General features: G+C 43.6%; 1 protein-coding gene across 1 annotated transcript; it reads right to left on the bottom strand.

Moving 5' to 3' along the window:
- Window positions 1–403: 403 nt before the first annotated feature.
- On the bottom strand, window positions 404–11,560 carry LOC147895824 (pleiotropic drug resistance protein 1-like). Its single transcript, XM_087382506.1, has 24 exons — window positions 11,200–11,560; window positions 10,746–10,866; window positions 10,481–10,563; window positions 10,299–10,383; window positions 9,953–10,112; window positions 9,690–9,766; window positions 9,402–9,458; window positions 9,181–9,271; window positions 8,755–9,056; window positions 8,362–8,643; window positions 7,920–8,236; window positions 7,643–7,803; window positions 4,219–4,322; window positions 3,972–4,134; window positions 3,722–3,841; window positions 3,459–3,619; window positions 3,037–3,369; window positions 2,635–2,925; window positions 2,401–2,484; window positions 2,167–2,300; window positions 1,771–1,998; window positions 1,439–1,610; window positions 1,007–1,261; window positions 404–906 (listed from the first exon to the last, which is right to left on the bottom strand). The coding sequence occupies exons 1-24, from the start codon at window positions 11,541–11,543 to the stop codon at window positions 631–633; spliced, it is 4,401 nt and encodes a 1,466-aa protein (XP_087238632.1). The 5' UTR covers window positions 11,544–11,560; the 3' UTR covers window positions 404–630.
- Window positions 11,561–18,715: the final 7,155 nt, after the last annotated feature.

Genomic DNA, 18,715 nt, shown 5'->3' with positions numbered 1-18,715 from the left:
TGTACAAAGCAATCAAAAGAGTAATATTACAAGGTGCTTGGTCTCCAAAGCACATAAGACCCCTCTATTATGCAAGTTGTATTTAGTGCCATATAATGTAGACTTAGAGAACATATCATGCATTCTAATGCACATTACTTTTTATGAAAGAAAGAAACCAGAGGGGTCACCAAAGCATGTGCAAGCAAGAATCCATTCAAAATATCCCTCTATTTAAAAGTTTACAAAGTTTGTTTGGCTCTAAAATTTTAAAAACTCCCTCAATATCTCTCATAACACCAATCTTTTAACCAAGGTGTTGAATTACATGTTCATAAAATGAGCCCTCGTGAGAAGGTTGTAAAGTTCTCATCTTGAGAACACTCCGATAAATGAATTCTATACATGTGGATCTCCTTAAGAGAAGAATTTTTTTTTAACGCCCCCACCCAAAGTCCATCGAGGGGCACCCTGCCCAGGACCAACGCTACACTCAGCAGGACTTGAATGCAGGCAGCTACCTTGCTTGAGCTGCCGCTGCTCCCCAAGAATAAGAATTGTTAGAACTATATTGGTTTCTTAATATCTCTTAGAGAAAATTAATTAGCTTAAAAGGAGTGTTAGAGAGCTTATTAGGAGTGATAATATAAGCTAGCGGTTTTGGAAGTTCAGGTACTTGATACACAGGGCGAAGACGAAGATGAAGATGAAAGGCCAGACGAGGTTCATGGCTACCACTACCCCCAGGAAGCTGTGCTTGAACCCAAATTGCTCGTCGATGTAATGCTTCACGGTAGGCGCAGGCCCTGTCGAGTCCGGACTCGTCACCGTCGTCATGATGTCGCCCACCTGCGATGTTACCAGACCATACAACGTCCATGATAGCGGATCGCCCCAGTAGTACCACCTCCACCATGGTGGCATTTGCTGCAATCACCCACAACAAATTCAGCCTCCGAACTTGATTCGCAAAGCAATATCTCAGTATACAGACCAACACCACTGCAACTATGCGCAAGCTGCTTACCATTCGAGGGATTAGGAAGCCACAGAAGATGGTCCAGAAGCTAAAGGCGGATGCCGAGATGACCTGTGCAAAGTTGACGTTTGGCGTGATTGCCACGTTCATCATCCCGTAATAGGTGAAGTAGAGGAGCGAGCAGAACGAGAAGAAGAAGAAGTAAAAGAACTTGGCGGCGGTCCACTCGAACTGGATTGTAGAATAGACAACGAGCGAATACAACATGGCCTGCGCGAAGATGTAAGGTAATTCGATTGCAGCCTGCATTCAAAAGTCGAAGGCAGAGAAAGACATCACTGATGAGCTAATCGATTGCATTGCAGCACCACTTGGCTCGCTAGCAACAACTCTGTATAACTAGTGAGCTCCAAAAGAGATGTAACGAGGAGTAAGAAGAAGACAAAGAAGCAGTAGACACGGATTGAGGTTGGGCATCACCTGGGCAATGGCATATGGTAAAGGGGAGTACGACCCTGCTGCTTTTTCACGATAGTAAACGGTTCGCTCGATTGCTACAACAGGTTGCACTGAGGTATTATTGGTGAAGCCAAGAAAGATCGACGTAGCGAATAAGCCTCCCATGACATTGAGCAAATCCCCGCTTTCTTGCCTGCGCCCCACACAAATAGTAGCCATTCTCAGCTCAGCAGGCCAAGGCTACGGCTTTGTTTTAGGCCTTTGGACGACACGAGGATGGATCGATGTCCATCACAAACGACACCTAGAAGATTAAAGAGAGAAGGAAGAGGTAACTCGAGAAGAATGCTTACGTTTTGCGACCCAAGTTCCAATAGAGGGTTCCAAACAAGAGACCAATGACGAGAGTGAAGATAAATCTCACGGCATTGTAGTGAGGATTGCGCCAGTAGGACCAATACTGCTTCCACAGGCATGCCAGGAACTGCTGAAAGAAGTTCTGAGAGTACAAGGTGTCGAAGTGGAGGTCACAGGAACCTGGAGCGGGCACGCTCAACTCCTTGATCAATACTTGAATGCGCCTGGGTGTGAAGCAGCAGTAGGTCATCAGTAATTTTGATGATTAAACCAGTAGGAGGAATTCGGTTGCGATAATAAAAACTACTTGAAATCCGTCTCTTTTGTAATAGCTTATCAGTAACTAATCAGTTACAATTTTGATGATCAAATCTTGAGCATCCACTTCTTACTGGTAGAGAGAAGACTCCTTGTAAATCTGTGCAAAATCAACACCAAGGCGGATCTCAGCTGACGGCGAGCTCACTTCGAGCATCCATGTCGCTGGGTTATAGCCTTCTGTGATCTTGGGAATCCCGGATATTGCCTGCCAAACACCCCACCATAGCGCCAAAAATTTAACATTTCAGTGCCAGAGTGCATTCTTCAATTGTTATGCTTCACAGTGCAGACTTGTGAGATTCTACCTCGAAGTATTCGACAAGGTGGCACGAATGGTGACCAAGCGGACCGCCATAAATCACTTGCCCGCCTCGTTTCATAAGAAGCAGCTGCGAAATTCGATTAATGCAACAACTACAGGATTACTCCAGCTTCAAGTTGATTCAATCCGTTAATGGAGCAAGCTTGAACTGATGAATCAATGATAATCAGCTTCAAATTGTCATCAGTGGAAATTTGAGGTAGCTACGAATCGATACCTCATCAAAAGCTTCGAAGATGTCGATGCTGGGCTGGTGGATGGTGCACACCACCGTTCGTCCTGTATCCACGGTGTTACGCACTGTACGCATCACTATGGCGGCAGCTCGTGCATCCAATCCGGAGGTGGGTTCGTCCATAAAGATTATGGAGGGATTCGCGACCAGCTCCACTGCAATCGTCAACCTTTTGCGCTGCTCCGTCGAAAGCCCCTCGATCCCAGGAAGACCAACCACAGCATCTCTGATGGGCGTGAGTTCTACAAGCTCCATCACTTCGTCCACGAACATCTACAGGTATTATACGGTCGTGCGATAGCTCAATGATCTTGCACGGATGAATGCAGGGCATTCTCACCACTTATTTTTTCGAACTAATTGCGGAATTGGGCGAGATCTTACCGTTCGCGTTGGTTTGTCGACTTCCGCTGGCAGACGAAGCCAGGCCGAGTATATCAGAGACTCTCTCACAGTCAGGTTGGGCGAGTGAATATCGTTTTGTTCACAGTATCCTGAAATCCGAGCGAAGGTTTCCTGCTTCTTTGCGTATCCAGATATGCTAATCTGACCCTCAATGTACCCGCCGGTTTTCCTCCCTGCCAAAACATCCATAAGAGTGGTCTTTCCCGCGCCACTCACACCCACCAAGGCTGTAAGAACGCCTGGCCTGAAAGCTCCCGACACCCCTCGTAGCAGTTGCAGTCTATCTTCTGTAACGCCTTGTTCCTTCAGCGCCTGCAAATTAGAGTTGAAAGCTTGTATCAGCTGCACAGCTTTAGTAGAAAGCTAAACAAAGCCTTAGTAGGACCTTTCAGGATCTTTACCTGGGGCATGTCAACGTAGTAATTCATTCCGTTGAAAGCTATTCCCAAAGGTGTGAAGGGAAGAACCATTCCTTTCTTTCCACTGGCAGCAACACCGTCGAAACGATCGGAGTTGCCTACCGAGGAGATGCTTGATCTCCTCACCTCCTGCAAGTCAATGCCTGTCCAATCCAGATGCTACTGATTCAATACCTTTGTGACTCTGTCAAACCGACAAGGAAAACGTTTAACTTAGAAAGCTGTTGAAGCACGACAGTCTGTACCTTGTTGGGACGTGGTCCTGCGCTTGCTGGAGACGGACCGCCTACTTGATGATTCTCCAGCCCTGTTCAGCTGCTGCTCTTCGATAGCGTCGTCTGAGATTGCCTGATGCTTACGATACGCTGCACAAAAAATCACGTCAATTGACACTCAGTAGTACAAGTAGAATAGGGGCCTGCAATGTGCCGCAGGGCCTAAATATCTCAAGGTTCCTGCATGAGATCGAAATATGCGAAATGTCTGTAAGCTTACGGCTCAGATAGGCCAAGGAGAGAATGTATAATGTGTTGAAGAGGATGACATATCCAATGAGGGCCCCTACGGAAATCCAGTACCAATACCCTTCTGTGAACATCGATCGGGACCTCAGTATTGCTGTTCCAACGGTAGAGGCGTCGATGCTCCCGTTGTAAGGCTGAAAGGTCGAAGCTCTTTGTTATTGGAGCTGCCACAAAATCAGCCTTCAAATAATCGCAAACTTCCTCCAAAGTTTACTCACCTTGTTCCATCGATCGCCCAGGAATTCGTTGACAGCCACGCCCATTTGCCCATACATGAGGGGAGACGCCCAAAATGCCCAAGTCCACCATTTATGAATTTTGTCTGCCGGTATAATTTATTCAGCAAGATGTGCATAATTTATTCAGTATAATTTATTCGCAAGACATAATGCCAATTGCAAGGTTAGTAATTTTCCAAAGAAAATTCACAATGAAAATCCATTTTAACGAGACACAAACTTCACCTAGTTTAACCACAAACCAAACCTAGATTCCCCAAACATAACCCACTCCAACTCAACATTAGAACACAACCAAATCTAAGTGCTACAAGCAAAGAAATCGCACACAAATACAACAATTTCCCACAAAGATAGAATGTGCACACACATGTACGCTTAAAGACAAAATCTTCACACACACACACACACACACACACACATTGCCCATGGCTACAACAAAAACACACAAGGAGCACCACAAGTACAAAGGGAAGAAGAGCCTATAAGGGGATAGTTTGAAGGGCAAAAGGGAGGACACTTGGTCTACAAGGGATAGGTTGAGAAGGGGTTACTCACGTTGAGAGGTAACAAGAGGAGAGGTGAAGAGGTCAAGGACGTAGAGGCTTATATAGGGAGGAGATAGAGCCACATAGAGGGGACTTAGTTAGTCTGGGGAGACCCGTGGGTGGGGAAGAAGTAGGAAGCCAATGAGTGTAAGCAAGAAGAGGGAGAGTGGTGAGCCTGAAGAGAGAAGGGAGAGTTGAGTAGAAGAGGGGGGGAGCTGAGTGGAAGGAAACAATACCAAGCAGGAGAGGAGAAGGGAGCCAAAATGGGGAGGGGGAGACGAAGATGGAGGGAGGACCCAAGTAAAAGAGGGGGGGAGCTAATTGGGCTGAGCAAAAGGATTGAGGAAGGCGAGAGGGGCCAAGAGGCAAAGAGGAAAGAGGCTATGAAGAAGAAGGGGGGATGGGGTGTTGATAGGAGGCTAAGAAAGAAGGGGAGCATAGGTTTTTTACTACACCTCCCTCCCCTCCCGGAATTAACCCTTAATATTTCACCCTATATAAATACCCCTCCCCATTCACATCTATAATACTAATTGATTTTTATGTTTTTGTTAGATGTGCAGACATATTCCAGTGCCCCTTTCGACAAGTCAAGGAGTCAAAAGTATGGTCGTGGACAAATAGAACTATCCAAGGTGTGCTTTTAGAGGGAGTCGATGTTCATAAGATGCAACTCCTTTCTCTATCCATTCAAAATTGTGTGCATAGCTTGTTGACTAGAACTCAGTGGCCCCTTGGTTTTGCAAATATGAATTGTATCGATGTTGGCCATGACTCTTTCTTTCAAACCACGCTTCATGACATTGACAATCGCTTGGGCGCCCTTCTCTTCACACTTTGCAATGTTTACAATGGATTTGGTGGGGTAGCCATGCTTGATAGTTGTGACTCATCTTCAAATGTTCTACAAACGAAGAGAACAAGTATTGAGGTTCTTGGTGCAAGCAAGAGTAGGGAGAATGTTGCAACGAAACATGGAACAGGAGGTCATGGGGCAAGAACTCGCGAGAAGCTAGCAAGTTCCTTAAGCAATAATCTAATTCTTGGTGTGTATAATTTATTCAACAAGATGTACATAATGGGTCTTCTTTCTTGTAAAATTTGTACCTCAAAGAACATAATACCAATTGTAATCACACCACATGCAAATGGTTACTTGTTTTCCAATTTAAGCATGATCACTACACCATAGCGCTAACATACCCATACAAAAACTTGACTTGTCTTAACAACACACATCTTAACCAAACTTCCAAACATAATCGAGCGACTCCAACTAAACTATAAAATTGTACACAACAAAACCCCGTATAGCCACATAGATCACACATAAACACAATAATGTCGCACAAAAAGAGAATGGGCACACAGATACACACAAAGACAAAATGTGCACACACATATAGATTGCCCATGGGTATAACAAACACACATAGGGAGCCTCCCAAGTATAGAGAGAAAGCACACAGAGGGGGGATAGTTTGAAGGGTCTAAGAGAGGTTGCTTGGTCTGCATGGGACAAGTTGAGAACATGCGAGGTAGTGGGAGGAGAGGTCGAGGAGGTAGAGGTACGAGCAAGACCAATAGAGCCATGATGAGGGAGGCTTAGTTAGTCTAGGAGGAGCCATGGGTGGAGAAGAGGTAGGGAGCCAGTGAGTCTAAGCAAGAAGGGGGAAAGTAGCTGTACGGTGAGCTTAAAGAGAGGAGGATGGAGAGCAATGAAGAAGGGGGGAGCCAAGCAGAAGGAGACAAGGCCGAGCCAAAGACGAGAAGGGGTCCAAAATGGGGAGAGAGAGAGAGAGAGAGAGAGACGAGCTGAAGTGGGGGGGAAGCGAGCGGGCTAAGCGGTTGAGGAGGATGAGAGAAGAGGAGAAGAGGAAGGAGAGGCCCAGCCAAGGGAGAGCCGACGGGAGGCTGCAAAGAGGAAGGGGGGAACACGGTGCCACGGGAGGCTACGGTAGGAAGGGGAGCATAGGGCTTTGTTCTGCTGCCTCCCTCTCTCCCCCAATTAACCCTTCGTATTTTACCCTTTATGAACACCTCTCCCCCTTCACATTCACTAATACTAATTGATTTTTTATTTTTTCCTTAATGCGGAAACATATTCAACCAGTATTCCACAATGCTTTCAGATGAGAGGGCGCAACCACCAAAGGCCTAATGACATGGTAGGGAAAAGGGCTTTTATGAGAAAAACTTATTCCATAATATTTGGTGAAAATGCGGGTATTATGTGCTCATTAACCCTCAATGCATCACAAAGTCTTGCTTTCCACAAATCCATTGACCTCAAGGGCTCATTGTCTTGTGTGGGAAAAAATGGGGAAAATAGGTGGAGGACGACTTGTTACCTTGGCGTTACATTTCTCATTTTCCACAAAACTATCACAATGTCATAAGACCTTAAGTCCCCCTTAGAGCAAATATAAATTAGCTCAAAAAAGTAAAATCTAAAAAGAATAGAAAGGAAGGGTCCATTAGTTAAGGGGGATGTCTTCACAACCTTAAACTCCTCATCTCTATCTCTATCTCTATCTTTATGTCTTCTCTTCTCTATCTCTATCTCTATATTTTTTATAGAGATGAGGCCCTCTAAGTGGCACCCCCCCTCCCATCTCAAAAATCACCAACCTAAATTCCCTCACGCATTTAATGCCCATGTAAAGCACACAGGTACAGAACGAGTTAACATAATAAAAGGCCACCTAATAACAATCTAAGCCTTTATCTAGACCAAGCTACTCTAGCATATTGGGAGGCTAATACCCAAAACCCATAGTCACCCTAATTGAGTAAACAAACTAGAAAAGCCCAAGGCTATGTAGCACGTTAAAGCAATTAATTTTGAGAAGTACCTTTAGCGAGGATAAATCCTCCCATGATAAAGACTACCATCAGGCCAAATGCTCCAAATGTGTTTGCTATAACCATAGATCGCCCAAGCCCACCAAGGCAACGAAAAAAACCGAGGGCCATTTGGTAGAGCAAGAACAGGATCAGTAAGTGGCGAAAGAATCTGTATATAAATGGCAATTTCTACTATCAGCATTTCTTATGGGAACTTTGAAAGGAGATTGACAACAGCTCTATATCGGATCACAAGTTTGAGAATAAGATTATTCCTTCACAAACCTGCTAGCTTCTGGCGCGAATCCAATCACATAATATGTGAGACATACCCAAACTGATGTTTCTAGGAGAGATATGGGCAGAATCACGATCATAGACGGTATCGCGTAAGCCCAAGCAGGGAAGAACAGTTGATCTCTTTGTTTGTAGAACACTGGAAGTCGAGTCACGACCATAGCCATCTCACCAAAGCCATTGAACAAAACATTGCACAACGCAAAAAAAAGGGCACCCAAGTACAAGTTCCCATCTGTAACGCTGTCACTATGAAGCCTGGTCCGAAAGAAAAGAGTCATGGTCACCATCGCTACAATTGATATCTGTGAAACCAAAGGGGCCAGCGCCGAGCAGAAGATGTAATTAGGACTTTGCAGCAAAACAGAATCAGGAGCTGTACAGCTTGACGATATCAAAAATCATGACGACTGCTGCTCTATTCAACTACCTGCGCAATTCTGAAAATATAGAGAAAGGAATTGCGTCTCATGAGCAGCCATTCCCTCCAAAAGCACGCCTTCAATAGTTCTATCTGTCCACGGCCATACTTTTCGGTTGAGAGAGCTGCTGGATGACTCCTTGATTTGTCGAAAGGGACAGCAAGTTCCTCCTGAATGCGTTGCCCAACATGAAACGACTTGAAGGCCTCTGCAAATTGTTTCACCGAGACATATCTGTATGGCTGGCTCCTATCTGCCCAGTACTGTGCTTGATCTTTTCTTGAAGTAACCTGATTTGTGTAAACATGCAACGCTACTCAGAGACTTTTAAAAGGAAAATCCAACCGTGCATGTTTTTTTAATTCGCGGCGAAAACTCAGCATAAAAATGGACCAGTGTACCTCTTGAAGAAAGTCTGCAATGCTTTTCCTGTTCGGGCATTTGAATCCCATTGCATCAAAAAAATCTAGAATCAATTCTCGGGGACCCTGGTAAACAATCTGGCCTTCTGAGAGGAGAATAACATCATCAAAGAGATTGTATGTCTCTGGTGCTGGCTGCAGAAGTGAAACAATCATAGTCCCATCCATCACATGGACACTCTGCCGCAGACATTTTACGATTTGGTAAGTGGTAGAGCTGTCCAGGCCCGTAGAAATCTCATCCATGAAGAGAGCCTTAGCAGGTCCAACTAGCATCTCCCCTGAAGCAAACGTGTTGATGGAATAGTCAGCTCTCATGCAACCTATGTGTATAAAACAAGACAGCCAGACCTGACAGCACATTGTAAATTGAAGATGGTGGCTTTGACACTCAGCAGCACTTACCTGTTGTCACACGCTTCCTTTGCCCTCCAGAAACCCCTCTTCGCATTTCATCACCAACCAGGGTCTCGGCACAGATATCAATTCCCAGAATCTGTAAAGAATATATTGTGGTGAATTCAGAATGCATGCCTCGTGGTGAATGCAGTCCTGAGTCCTGACTCCTGAGATGATTCTACAACTCTCAGATGCCTTTTAATCAAGAGAAATTATACGTATTGTACCTTAAGCACGTAATCCGTGACAATACTATTCCCTTGTCCTTCCATGATCGACGCTGCCTGGAAAGACAGGAGATGGGTACATCCATTAATAATCCAAAAGCAAGGAACCCTCTTCAAACGTACAAGCCGGTCCCCAACCACACCTCAATGCCATCCAGAAACCAGAAACTGGAGCACTCAGCGAATGGAGAGTTTGGCAAGGAAACACATTGCAGCCACATATGTATAGTACGTGTCCCTTTCAAAATTATGGCATTATGATCTCTAGCCATAGGGAAGAGCTCTTACCTTCATGAATACATCGATGTCAGGGTCCGGCTTTATCCCAGCTTCCTTCTCTCTTCTTGACAGCTCCACTAGCATGTCTGTAAAACGGAGGCAGTGATCAGACCATGAGGATACTTCAGGAAAACTAGAAACGTTAACAACATTAAAATGTGAAGGAGAGAGGTTTTTAACAAATTTGGAAATTGTTTGCCCTCTCTTCCGTCGCTACACTGAAGGAATGTGGGTGGGTAGTATAACACAGAATTTGTAAGGTGAGTGCTGACCATATCTAGTCCCAACGCCTTGGCAACGCCCACAAAAATCAAGAGTTTCACGAACAGTCATTTCACCAATTTGACTGTCGTACTGACTGATGTAAGCACATGTCCGCTGGGGTACAAATTCACTCAATTCATATCCATTGTATGTCACTTTGCCTGATACCTGGTATTTGATCAAATGCTTCATCTTTATCAGTTTCTCACGAAAACTGCAGGCTGTATCAGGATATAAGTCTACAACAATTTGTCTGTAATTATCTGCCGTTTCCTACCTTCCATGCTTCATGCAAAGTACCAATGAAATGAAACTAAATTCTTAAAGACTGTCTTCCGGAGTTTTCAAACTTACCCTCAGAGAAGAATCTAGCTTCCCTGCAAGAGCCAGCAGCAAAGATGTCTTTCCTGAACCGGGAGGCCCAAGAAGCAAGGTCATCCTGCGTGCAAAATAGGCGCCGTGCAGCATTCATCAAGTTTGGAAAAGTATTACAGTGGACACTGGAAAGTAGAACCCAACAAGGTCCGGGTAGTCACCTTGAAGGCTTGACGATGCCGTTAAGGTCACTAAGTATGTGGAATTTTGTTTTATTCGTGGATAAGAAGAAACTGAAAAGCCCCTGTTGCAAAAAAAGACCACCACAAACTGGTTACATGAAGCAGTATAAATTCTTTGAAAAAGTCTGCAACAGAATGGATTACAACCGGATTAAAATATCGCAATTATCTGCACTTCATTTAGATGTTGCTTCAGCTGTGTAGAATTTCCAACATAAGCTGCTTCTGGATTGGAAGGCCATACCCCGATCATGTTTGCTGCAAAATTGTAGAGAGTTGGAATTGCCCTGCCTCCTACGAAGACTTCTGCCTCGACGTTCAGGTTCTCAAATCGAACTTCGATTTTGGGCATATCGATCCCGACCCTGAATTTACGTATTAGGAGTCGGTAAGAGTTGTCAATGATCATACACAAGGCGATCGCTCAATTCGATTCGCTTGTCAGGCAAAAGCAATCGTGGAATAGGCAAAGCCGAATTAGGGAGTCTGTTAGCCTGGCCTGTTTTATTATTCAATAGAGCAGAGCTGGAGCATTCGTGAGATCACTGTGAATTGTCAAGGGGAATTCAGTTTTTGACGTTGAGGAACGAGGATTTCATAAGGTTCGGGAGGGAACGAATCGAATGGATCGGTTCAAATCCAAAAGTGTGATGCTCCATGCGGCATTCGACGACAGAACGGAGACACAATTCACTTACTTCTCAATCCTATCTCGTAGCTTCATAAGTAAACGTTCGTTGTCTTCATCGGTTACGCGCAATATCTTTTCCATCAGGAGGTTTTTCTCTGCAAACCCAAGATTCTTTATGTCGACCTCCTCATGAATCGGTTGGCCATTTTCTTGGACGCTTCTGAGAATGCCTTTCCTCAGCCGGTCGTACGTTGGCAGCTTCTCCAAGGCAGCCCATTTCAGAGCCTCTTGGTCATCCTGCACATCGTGGGATGCAGAGCGTGAGAAGACGTTATCACGAGCGGCGATGATCCGGCGGCTGGCAGTGCGGGTGTCGCCCCAAAGGGGCTGGTCCCCAGGAAAGGAGGCCATGGGAGGGCGAAACTACAAAGGAATTTCCGATGGTTGGGGAGGAAGTGAGCGGCAGAGAGTGTAGGAGGTCCAAGGTGAGGAAAAGGAGGGAGGTTTTGACGTGAAGACTGTGGAGTCGATGAGGGAGAGGGTGGAGCAAGGGGAGAGGGAAGGGGAAGGCGATGAGAGGGGAGTGGAGGGGTGGTGGCTGCGGACATCAGCCGCCTCGTGAACGAGAAGACATGAAGGTGGTAGACATGTGGAAATATAGATTTCATCAAACACTGTACAAACAAACAAGAGTTCAAAACTCCACGTGCCCCTCTGCCTAGGAAGAGCTCTCGATTGAACTCAAAAAGAAAACAAACAACAGTTCAAAACTCCACGTGCCCCTCTGCCTAGGAAGAGTTCTCGATGGAACTCAAAAAGGAAAACTATATTTTTCTCTCTTACTGAGAGGTTTGGCGGAGGACTATTGGGGACATCTCCATCGTTGCATTGAGGAGACTATTGTTGGCCATTGGATTATTGGCATGCCTTTGGGTAGCCTCAGCAATGATGCAATTTTAGCAAAGCAGAAATTAGGCATTCTTTGAATTGTTTGGAAGTGCATTTTTAGTGTTGGCTTTCTTCATTGGACTTCAATGGAGACTTTAAAGTGGTTGACTCTCTCTCTCTCTCTTCCCTAGGCCTTTTCGCTAGAGCCTTAGTCTATATTTTGTGCGAGGCGAGCCCATAATTGATCAATTTGAAACTCTAGAACCTCTATCGCTTCTGGCTGAGTGGATTTTATCGAAGGCTAACATCGAACCAAGCGAAGAGGGCATCCTTGTATTGTATAGGGCATTGCAATTTGCAATGGCTATTCGAAAGGCAATTTTTGGACCTCATTAGTGAAGGAACTCATCTTGGAAAAGTGAATTCACTCATTTTGATATTCAAAAATTCTTTCTCCACAAAAAGTCAAGATTTGGACATAATATTTCAATGCAAAAATTCTTTCTCATGCAAAAATTCTTTCGCCAACGTATTCCAATGCAACTACATGTCTAACTTCTAAATACCCCCCCCCCCTCTCTCTCTCTCTCTCTCTCTCTCTCTCTCTCTCTCTCTATATATATATATATATATATATATATATATATATATTTTTCCCTTATCTCTCTGTCTCAACTTTCCACCCTCTTTTCCACGCTGCACATCTCAAGTAGGCGCTATGGATGAAACACATAACTTAATTAATTTAAAAAAATTACAAGTGAAAATTCACAAAAAGTTTGGATTCTCCACTATAAAGCCCCCCAAAAGTCTACAACTTAATTAACTTTAAAATAATTACAAGTGGAAATTCACAAAAAGTTTGGATCCTCCACTATAAAGCCCCCCCAAAAGTCACACTTCTCCCCATCCATCCCTTTCTATGGGGTCCTTCTCTACTTGTTTGAAAGGAAGAGGAAAGGAAATACTTCCTTCTCCTTGAGCCACATATCACATGGCTGAGCTTCCAATGGAGGTGGAGTAGCTATGGAGGAGGTAAAATAGGGTGAAATGGAGCAGGGCTGAGGCAGCTCTATCCATGCTAGATGGTGCAGGATGACTGCATGAAACACCGTTATAAATACATTGGGGTCATAAAGACATCTCCGATCAGGCTCCGATCCTCTTATGCTTGTTTAAGCTTGTCAATAGCCTCCTCCACAACGATATGGCACTGTAGACATCTAAGACTATAGAGAATGAATGAAAAAAAATATTAGAATAGTAAAGCCCCTCCTGCCGAGGATTACCAAAGAGTGAGCAAGGAAAAGTGAGCAAGCCCAATTAAGCAAGCACGATTAAACAACAGGCAAGCGAGCAGCCCTTGATCCACTATATGATTAATCGAATTTCATTGGAGAGAGGAGTCATGTCCCAAAATGATATTGCTTCCCTCCTTCCTTCTCATGCTATCACATTAGAGTCATTATGGAGAGAGATTCAATAGTATATAAAATATATGATTCACAAAAACAAAGACTACTAAGTAGAGGGCACATTGTTCGAATTGCACATCTCCTTCCTTCTCATATATTTACATTACAATAAATTTGGCAAACAAACACATAGTGGTACTGAATACGAGATTTGAAAAAGAACTAACATTGCACACAAGTTTTACATTACATATCATGCCTGCCATGCTTATATGATTACATATTCCATACATGCATCATGAATACAAATATCAGGCTACACATATCCTTTCTCCCCATACTTGGTATCTTTCTCCATACACCCATCCAAAGAAAAGGAGTAGCCTACACATCATATTAAATACCTTTCTCTCCTTACTTTCACACTGAAATCCTTATGGAGAGACAACAACATAGGAGCAGGTAGAATATAGCCAAAACATGCTCATACTCTACATGTACATATCATGCCTTCCATGTTTGCAGAAGTACATCTTCCAAACGTCTGATCCAAAAAATGGAAGGCATGTAGAGCAAAAAAGCACATTACATCTATTGCATCTTCTACTATTCACCTTAAAGGCTGACATATCTTGCCTCTAATGCTTGCAGAAGTATATCCTTACTTCGATTACAAAAACATAGAAGGATCCCTACCTCTATAATCCGCATGTTCAGTAAAGAACAACAGAATGTCTTTCACATCATCTAGTCCATGGAGATGGATTTCTTTTTCCAGCCAGTGCTTGAAACAACTCAATCTTAGTCAACGCTGCTTGATGCATAAACTGATGCACTGTATCACTCAATCTTAGCACTACAATGAACACAAAGTATATGTGCTTGCAAGGCATATAAGGAGGTTTACTTGTCTCCCTTTGAGTGAAATCAAGACATGTACAACATGGGAATTTTGAAATTGAGACACAGTATGTTAACCCCTTGGAAATTGAACCTGACGTATGAATGTGGAAAAGATACACCCTCGGGGGGGTCACTCATCATATGTAACCCTATCACGTGAGTTCAAAAGAAGGATATTTTTTATTCCTAAAATTTACAGAAATAAATATACATAAGGGACTATTTAAAATAGTTTTGGAAAAAATTTACAGATTTGTATAGAAAAGGGGTATATTTTATTAATGAAAAAATTTACAGATAAGGGATTTTAAATATAGGCCTTGAACGCACGTGATATAGAGGGTTTATACATAGTGACCCCCCCGAGGATACACCTAATTTGGAATAATAGTGCTCTCTCTTACAACCTCCCCATTCTTTGCAACCGCCTTGCTTATCCTTTCTTCGAATTCTTTATTCAACCTAGTTCTCCATGATACAAGATTTCCATCACGATGAGATGGGCGCACATGGCTTGGTGTATGGATTTTTTGCATACGAGATGGGAAGCTCATGACACCAATAGCATCATCAGTCTCAAATACAAATCCTGCCCTTACCAGGGTCTCCCTCTCATCCACAGTAATTGACGTCCCACATGCAACCTTCCACACACCTGGAGAGTTTCCAGGAACACCTTGAATGGAATTATCCACCTTCCATGTATGGGTCAAAGTACTATTGCAAAACCAAACAAATTGTTCTATCAATCCATTAGAATGTTGCCTTCTTCCCTTAAAGCAAGGTGTTGGCACACCATTGCTTGCACTTCTACCAAGCGCATTGATCATTGCCCCACACCATCTCTGACTTTTTGTCAAGCATGTGACAACACTATGTGCTTCAGTTCTCCTAATTGCCCAATTGGCATCATGAATGTTTGCCTCTCTACAAACTACCTGGTTTGTAGGATTTAAAAAATCAAGTTGTCGTCTTTTTCCAATCACTCTCTTTGTAGTGACAGTGATGTATTCAGGGCGATGACTATCAAGTGCATGGACCACAGTTGAACATGTAGAACTCCTCTTTCTTCTCATACTTATCGGTTCTGTCATCGGTCTATCCATCTCTGGAGAGTGTAACCCAGCCTCTTCAATCACAGTGTGTGACAAATCAACAAGCCTATTTCTATCTCCTTTACTAGATCCACCACCATCAAGTATTCTTTGTCGTAGAACATCCAAATTTGGACCTGTACCCAAGTGTTTTCCATTCAAAAAGGCATTATAGTGAGCACTCTGAAGGACACTCATTGCAAGATCTACAGCACAAGCTTCATACAATGTTATGTGTCTTGCATACCCATGTGCTGCTCTCATGCTAGAGTGTTTTGTCTCTAAAAGATTTACTGTAGGAACAAACCCAGAATTTTTCTCTTGCGGCAAAAACATTCCCCCCCATTGGTTGACTCTAACATCCCACCAAGCCAACCATGTGTGGAGTGCTGGCAACTCACCCTCTTTCACATGTAATGGAGACCAATACAAGGTCAATGTTCTCTTGCATTGATCTGCAGAAGCAGCTGTCGTTGCCTCCCTCCATTTCCTACATAGAACCTTATGCTCCTCCTGAAATTGTGGCTTAATGCATCTTTTGGTATGCTCAACCATGCTCATCTCCCAGTGAAAACCACAAGTCCTTTCTTTACCCTCCATTACATTTTCAGGCCCACCATTGTAAACTGTGCGGATAGCAAGCCAATTTGCTCCTGCTCCATCTGCCATGAATCCTCGGAATTGAGGTGGTTCAAAACCATTCTTCTCCATCTGACTATTCAAAAGCTTCCAGAATTGCACTTGTGCATGGGTATCTTCCACCTTGAATTCACATATAGCTATTGTTAAGAGTTCCCTTATGTAAGGGTCATACACATGAGCACCCATAGTTGACCATCCTTTTACTCGATGGATGTGGTCAAAATGCACCCATTGTGATCCAAGGCTACCTCCTGGCCGCATTCGATTCACCAAATCAACCCCTGATCCTGGACCAATGGTCGACATTTTGAAAATATGTGGTTGTTGTTCATCTTGCAACTGCCCAAGAAACAAGATACTTTGCACATATGGATATCTGCATCTCTTTTTCAAACCCAGTATTGAATCCATTTCACCATCTCCTCTAGCATCACATCTTGCACTCTGCACTATTCTCTGAAGCCTTCTCCTTTGTGTCATTGGTGTGATTGTATCCAAAACCTCTTCAAATTGTTGGTAATCTAGAGGTTCCATAGCAACCCCCTCCTTTGCAAGCAACATATCCATCATAAGGTCTTGTGTAACTGAGACCTCAATGTTTTTGCAAGATGAATTTGCATTTAGCCTAGCACGCATTGAAACAAGATCATCCACTTGCAATTCCTTTGCACGACTTTTTCCTTTCTCAACAAGATGGTCATGGAACCCAACATGCACAGCACATCTTGTCATCTTCGCTCTTTCATGAGGCAAGCAATAATATATGATAGCACTGCATTGATAAACACACTCTGGGATTTCTAAACAATGCTTGCAGACAATTGAGCCCAAGGTTGGATCAATTGGACTAGGCATAGGTGGCTTCCTGAGCTTTCCCTTCCATTGTGTATCATTCAGAACTCCCATTCGTTCAAGGTAAGGACAATGAATGTTACAGCATCTCAAGTATCCAGAACATCTACTCATCCTTACAATTCCATTGAAAAAGTCTTGTGAACATGTTGAATATTTTGTCCATACATGACCATCGACATTTTGTTCCATTCCAGACATTGGAGATCCATCAGGCAAAGGGGGGAGTTCAAAGACAATATACCCATCATAAGTTTTAGGCAGTTCAACAACCTTCTCAACTCTAACTGCAGAAGTTAATGCAACATGCAAAGAACTATTCAAAGGCATCTTCTCTATAAGTGAAATAACACTATTTCTTTAGCATTTTGAAAGTCACTATGAGAATCTTTCCTTCTTATCACCTCAACTCTGAAGGCTGAATGTTGTTTTCCATTGATCTTGCACCCTTTTTGACCGTCCTCCAAGTCCACCAAGGGAAGCACTATGGCAATGTCATCCACTCCGATTTCTTGATGTAGACTAATCTCCTCATCCGCAAGGTGAAAGTGTTCCTTGAGATCTACTAGGGAGACCTCCAATAAAGGAGTGTCGTAACGAATGGACAATGTTTTTTATTCTCCAAAGTGAATGAACACAGATGCAGGCATGTTTTAGATGCACAAATGAACACTAAAGGATTGGCACCACCCACTACGAGAACAATTTCATCAATTTGCAAGCGCAAAAGAAGACGGAGCTCTAGAATAGCTAGCGGCTCTTCATTTACAAAAGAAGATGTAGCCAGTAGAAGAGTGTGATTAAAAATGACATTGCCAGAGAAGAGGTGGCATCAGAAGAGCAAACGGAAGCACAAGAGATGGAAATAGAAGAAAAGAGGTTGATAGAAGAGGACATGGTAGCGGAAGAGAAGATGTTGATAGAAGGACGAGATGACAAAAGAAGAGAAGATGTGAAAAATCTATGTCTTTGAAAGGTGGCGAGTTAGATGACGCCGTAGGCTCCATGACATGGTTCATAATATCCATGAAAATGGTAATCATTTCACAAGATGGTAATCTGAACATTAAAGGCTCCATAACTTGCAAACACGAATCTGGTAAGAGGATATGTTTAAGAACAGAATCAATATGAACTGTTACCTTCTGTGAATATGAACAGAATCAAGTATAGTCAAGATTTAGTGAAGATTTAGTAATAAATCCTTCCTTGACTCAATAGCTAAATCTGGAAGCGGGGCGACTGAAGGTTGGGCGCAGAAGGTGAAACAATCTAAGGGAAGAACAACGAATGAAAGCAAACAAGGCATGGACAGCAGAAGCCACACACACACAACGTCGTCCTCGACCTAATCTGATGGCAAAGCAGAGGAGGGAAGTTGGAGAAGCATTTATGCTTCCATGAATGCATAGCGAAGGAGTGCCAATCTTTGAGAGGCATGGCGATGACCTGTGCCATGTGTAACGCTTCAACCCTCCATAGGGCTAAGCTGAGCATCCAAAGAATTGCTCATAAAACACCATTTACATCGCTATCACGAGGAGACTCAGCCAAGACAAGTAGCTGCATCGACGTATCTTTGGCTATGCCAGGAGTGTGGCATCTTTGCGAGGTCTCGGCCAATTTCCTGTACTACCAGGCTAGTCGAAAACATCCGTTCCAAGCATTAATGGAGTCTCTTGGATCAAGCATTAATGGAGACTCGAGACTCTGTAGTAATTAGCTTTTTTTGCCCGTCCTGTACTGGACGCTATGGAGGTTGAGCTTGCCAATGGAGAGGTGCACCTCC

Source organism: Dipteris shenzhenensis, chromosome 12 (assembly GCF_047967505.1).
Source record: "Dipteris shenzhenensis isolate YYH24624 ecotype China chromosome 12, Dip_SZ_1.0, whole genome shotgun sequence".
NCBI lineage: Eukaryota > Viridiplantae > Streptophyta > Polypodiopsida > Gleicheniales > Dipteridaceae > Dipteris > Dipteris shenzhenensis.
This window is presented reverse-complemented; position numbering and strand designations above follow the sequence as displayed.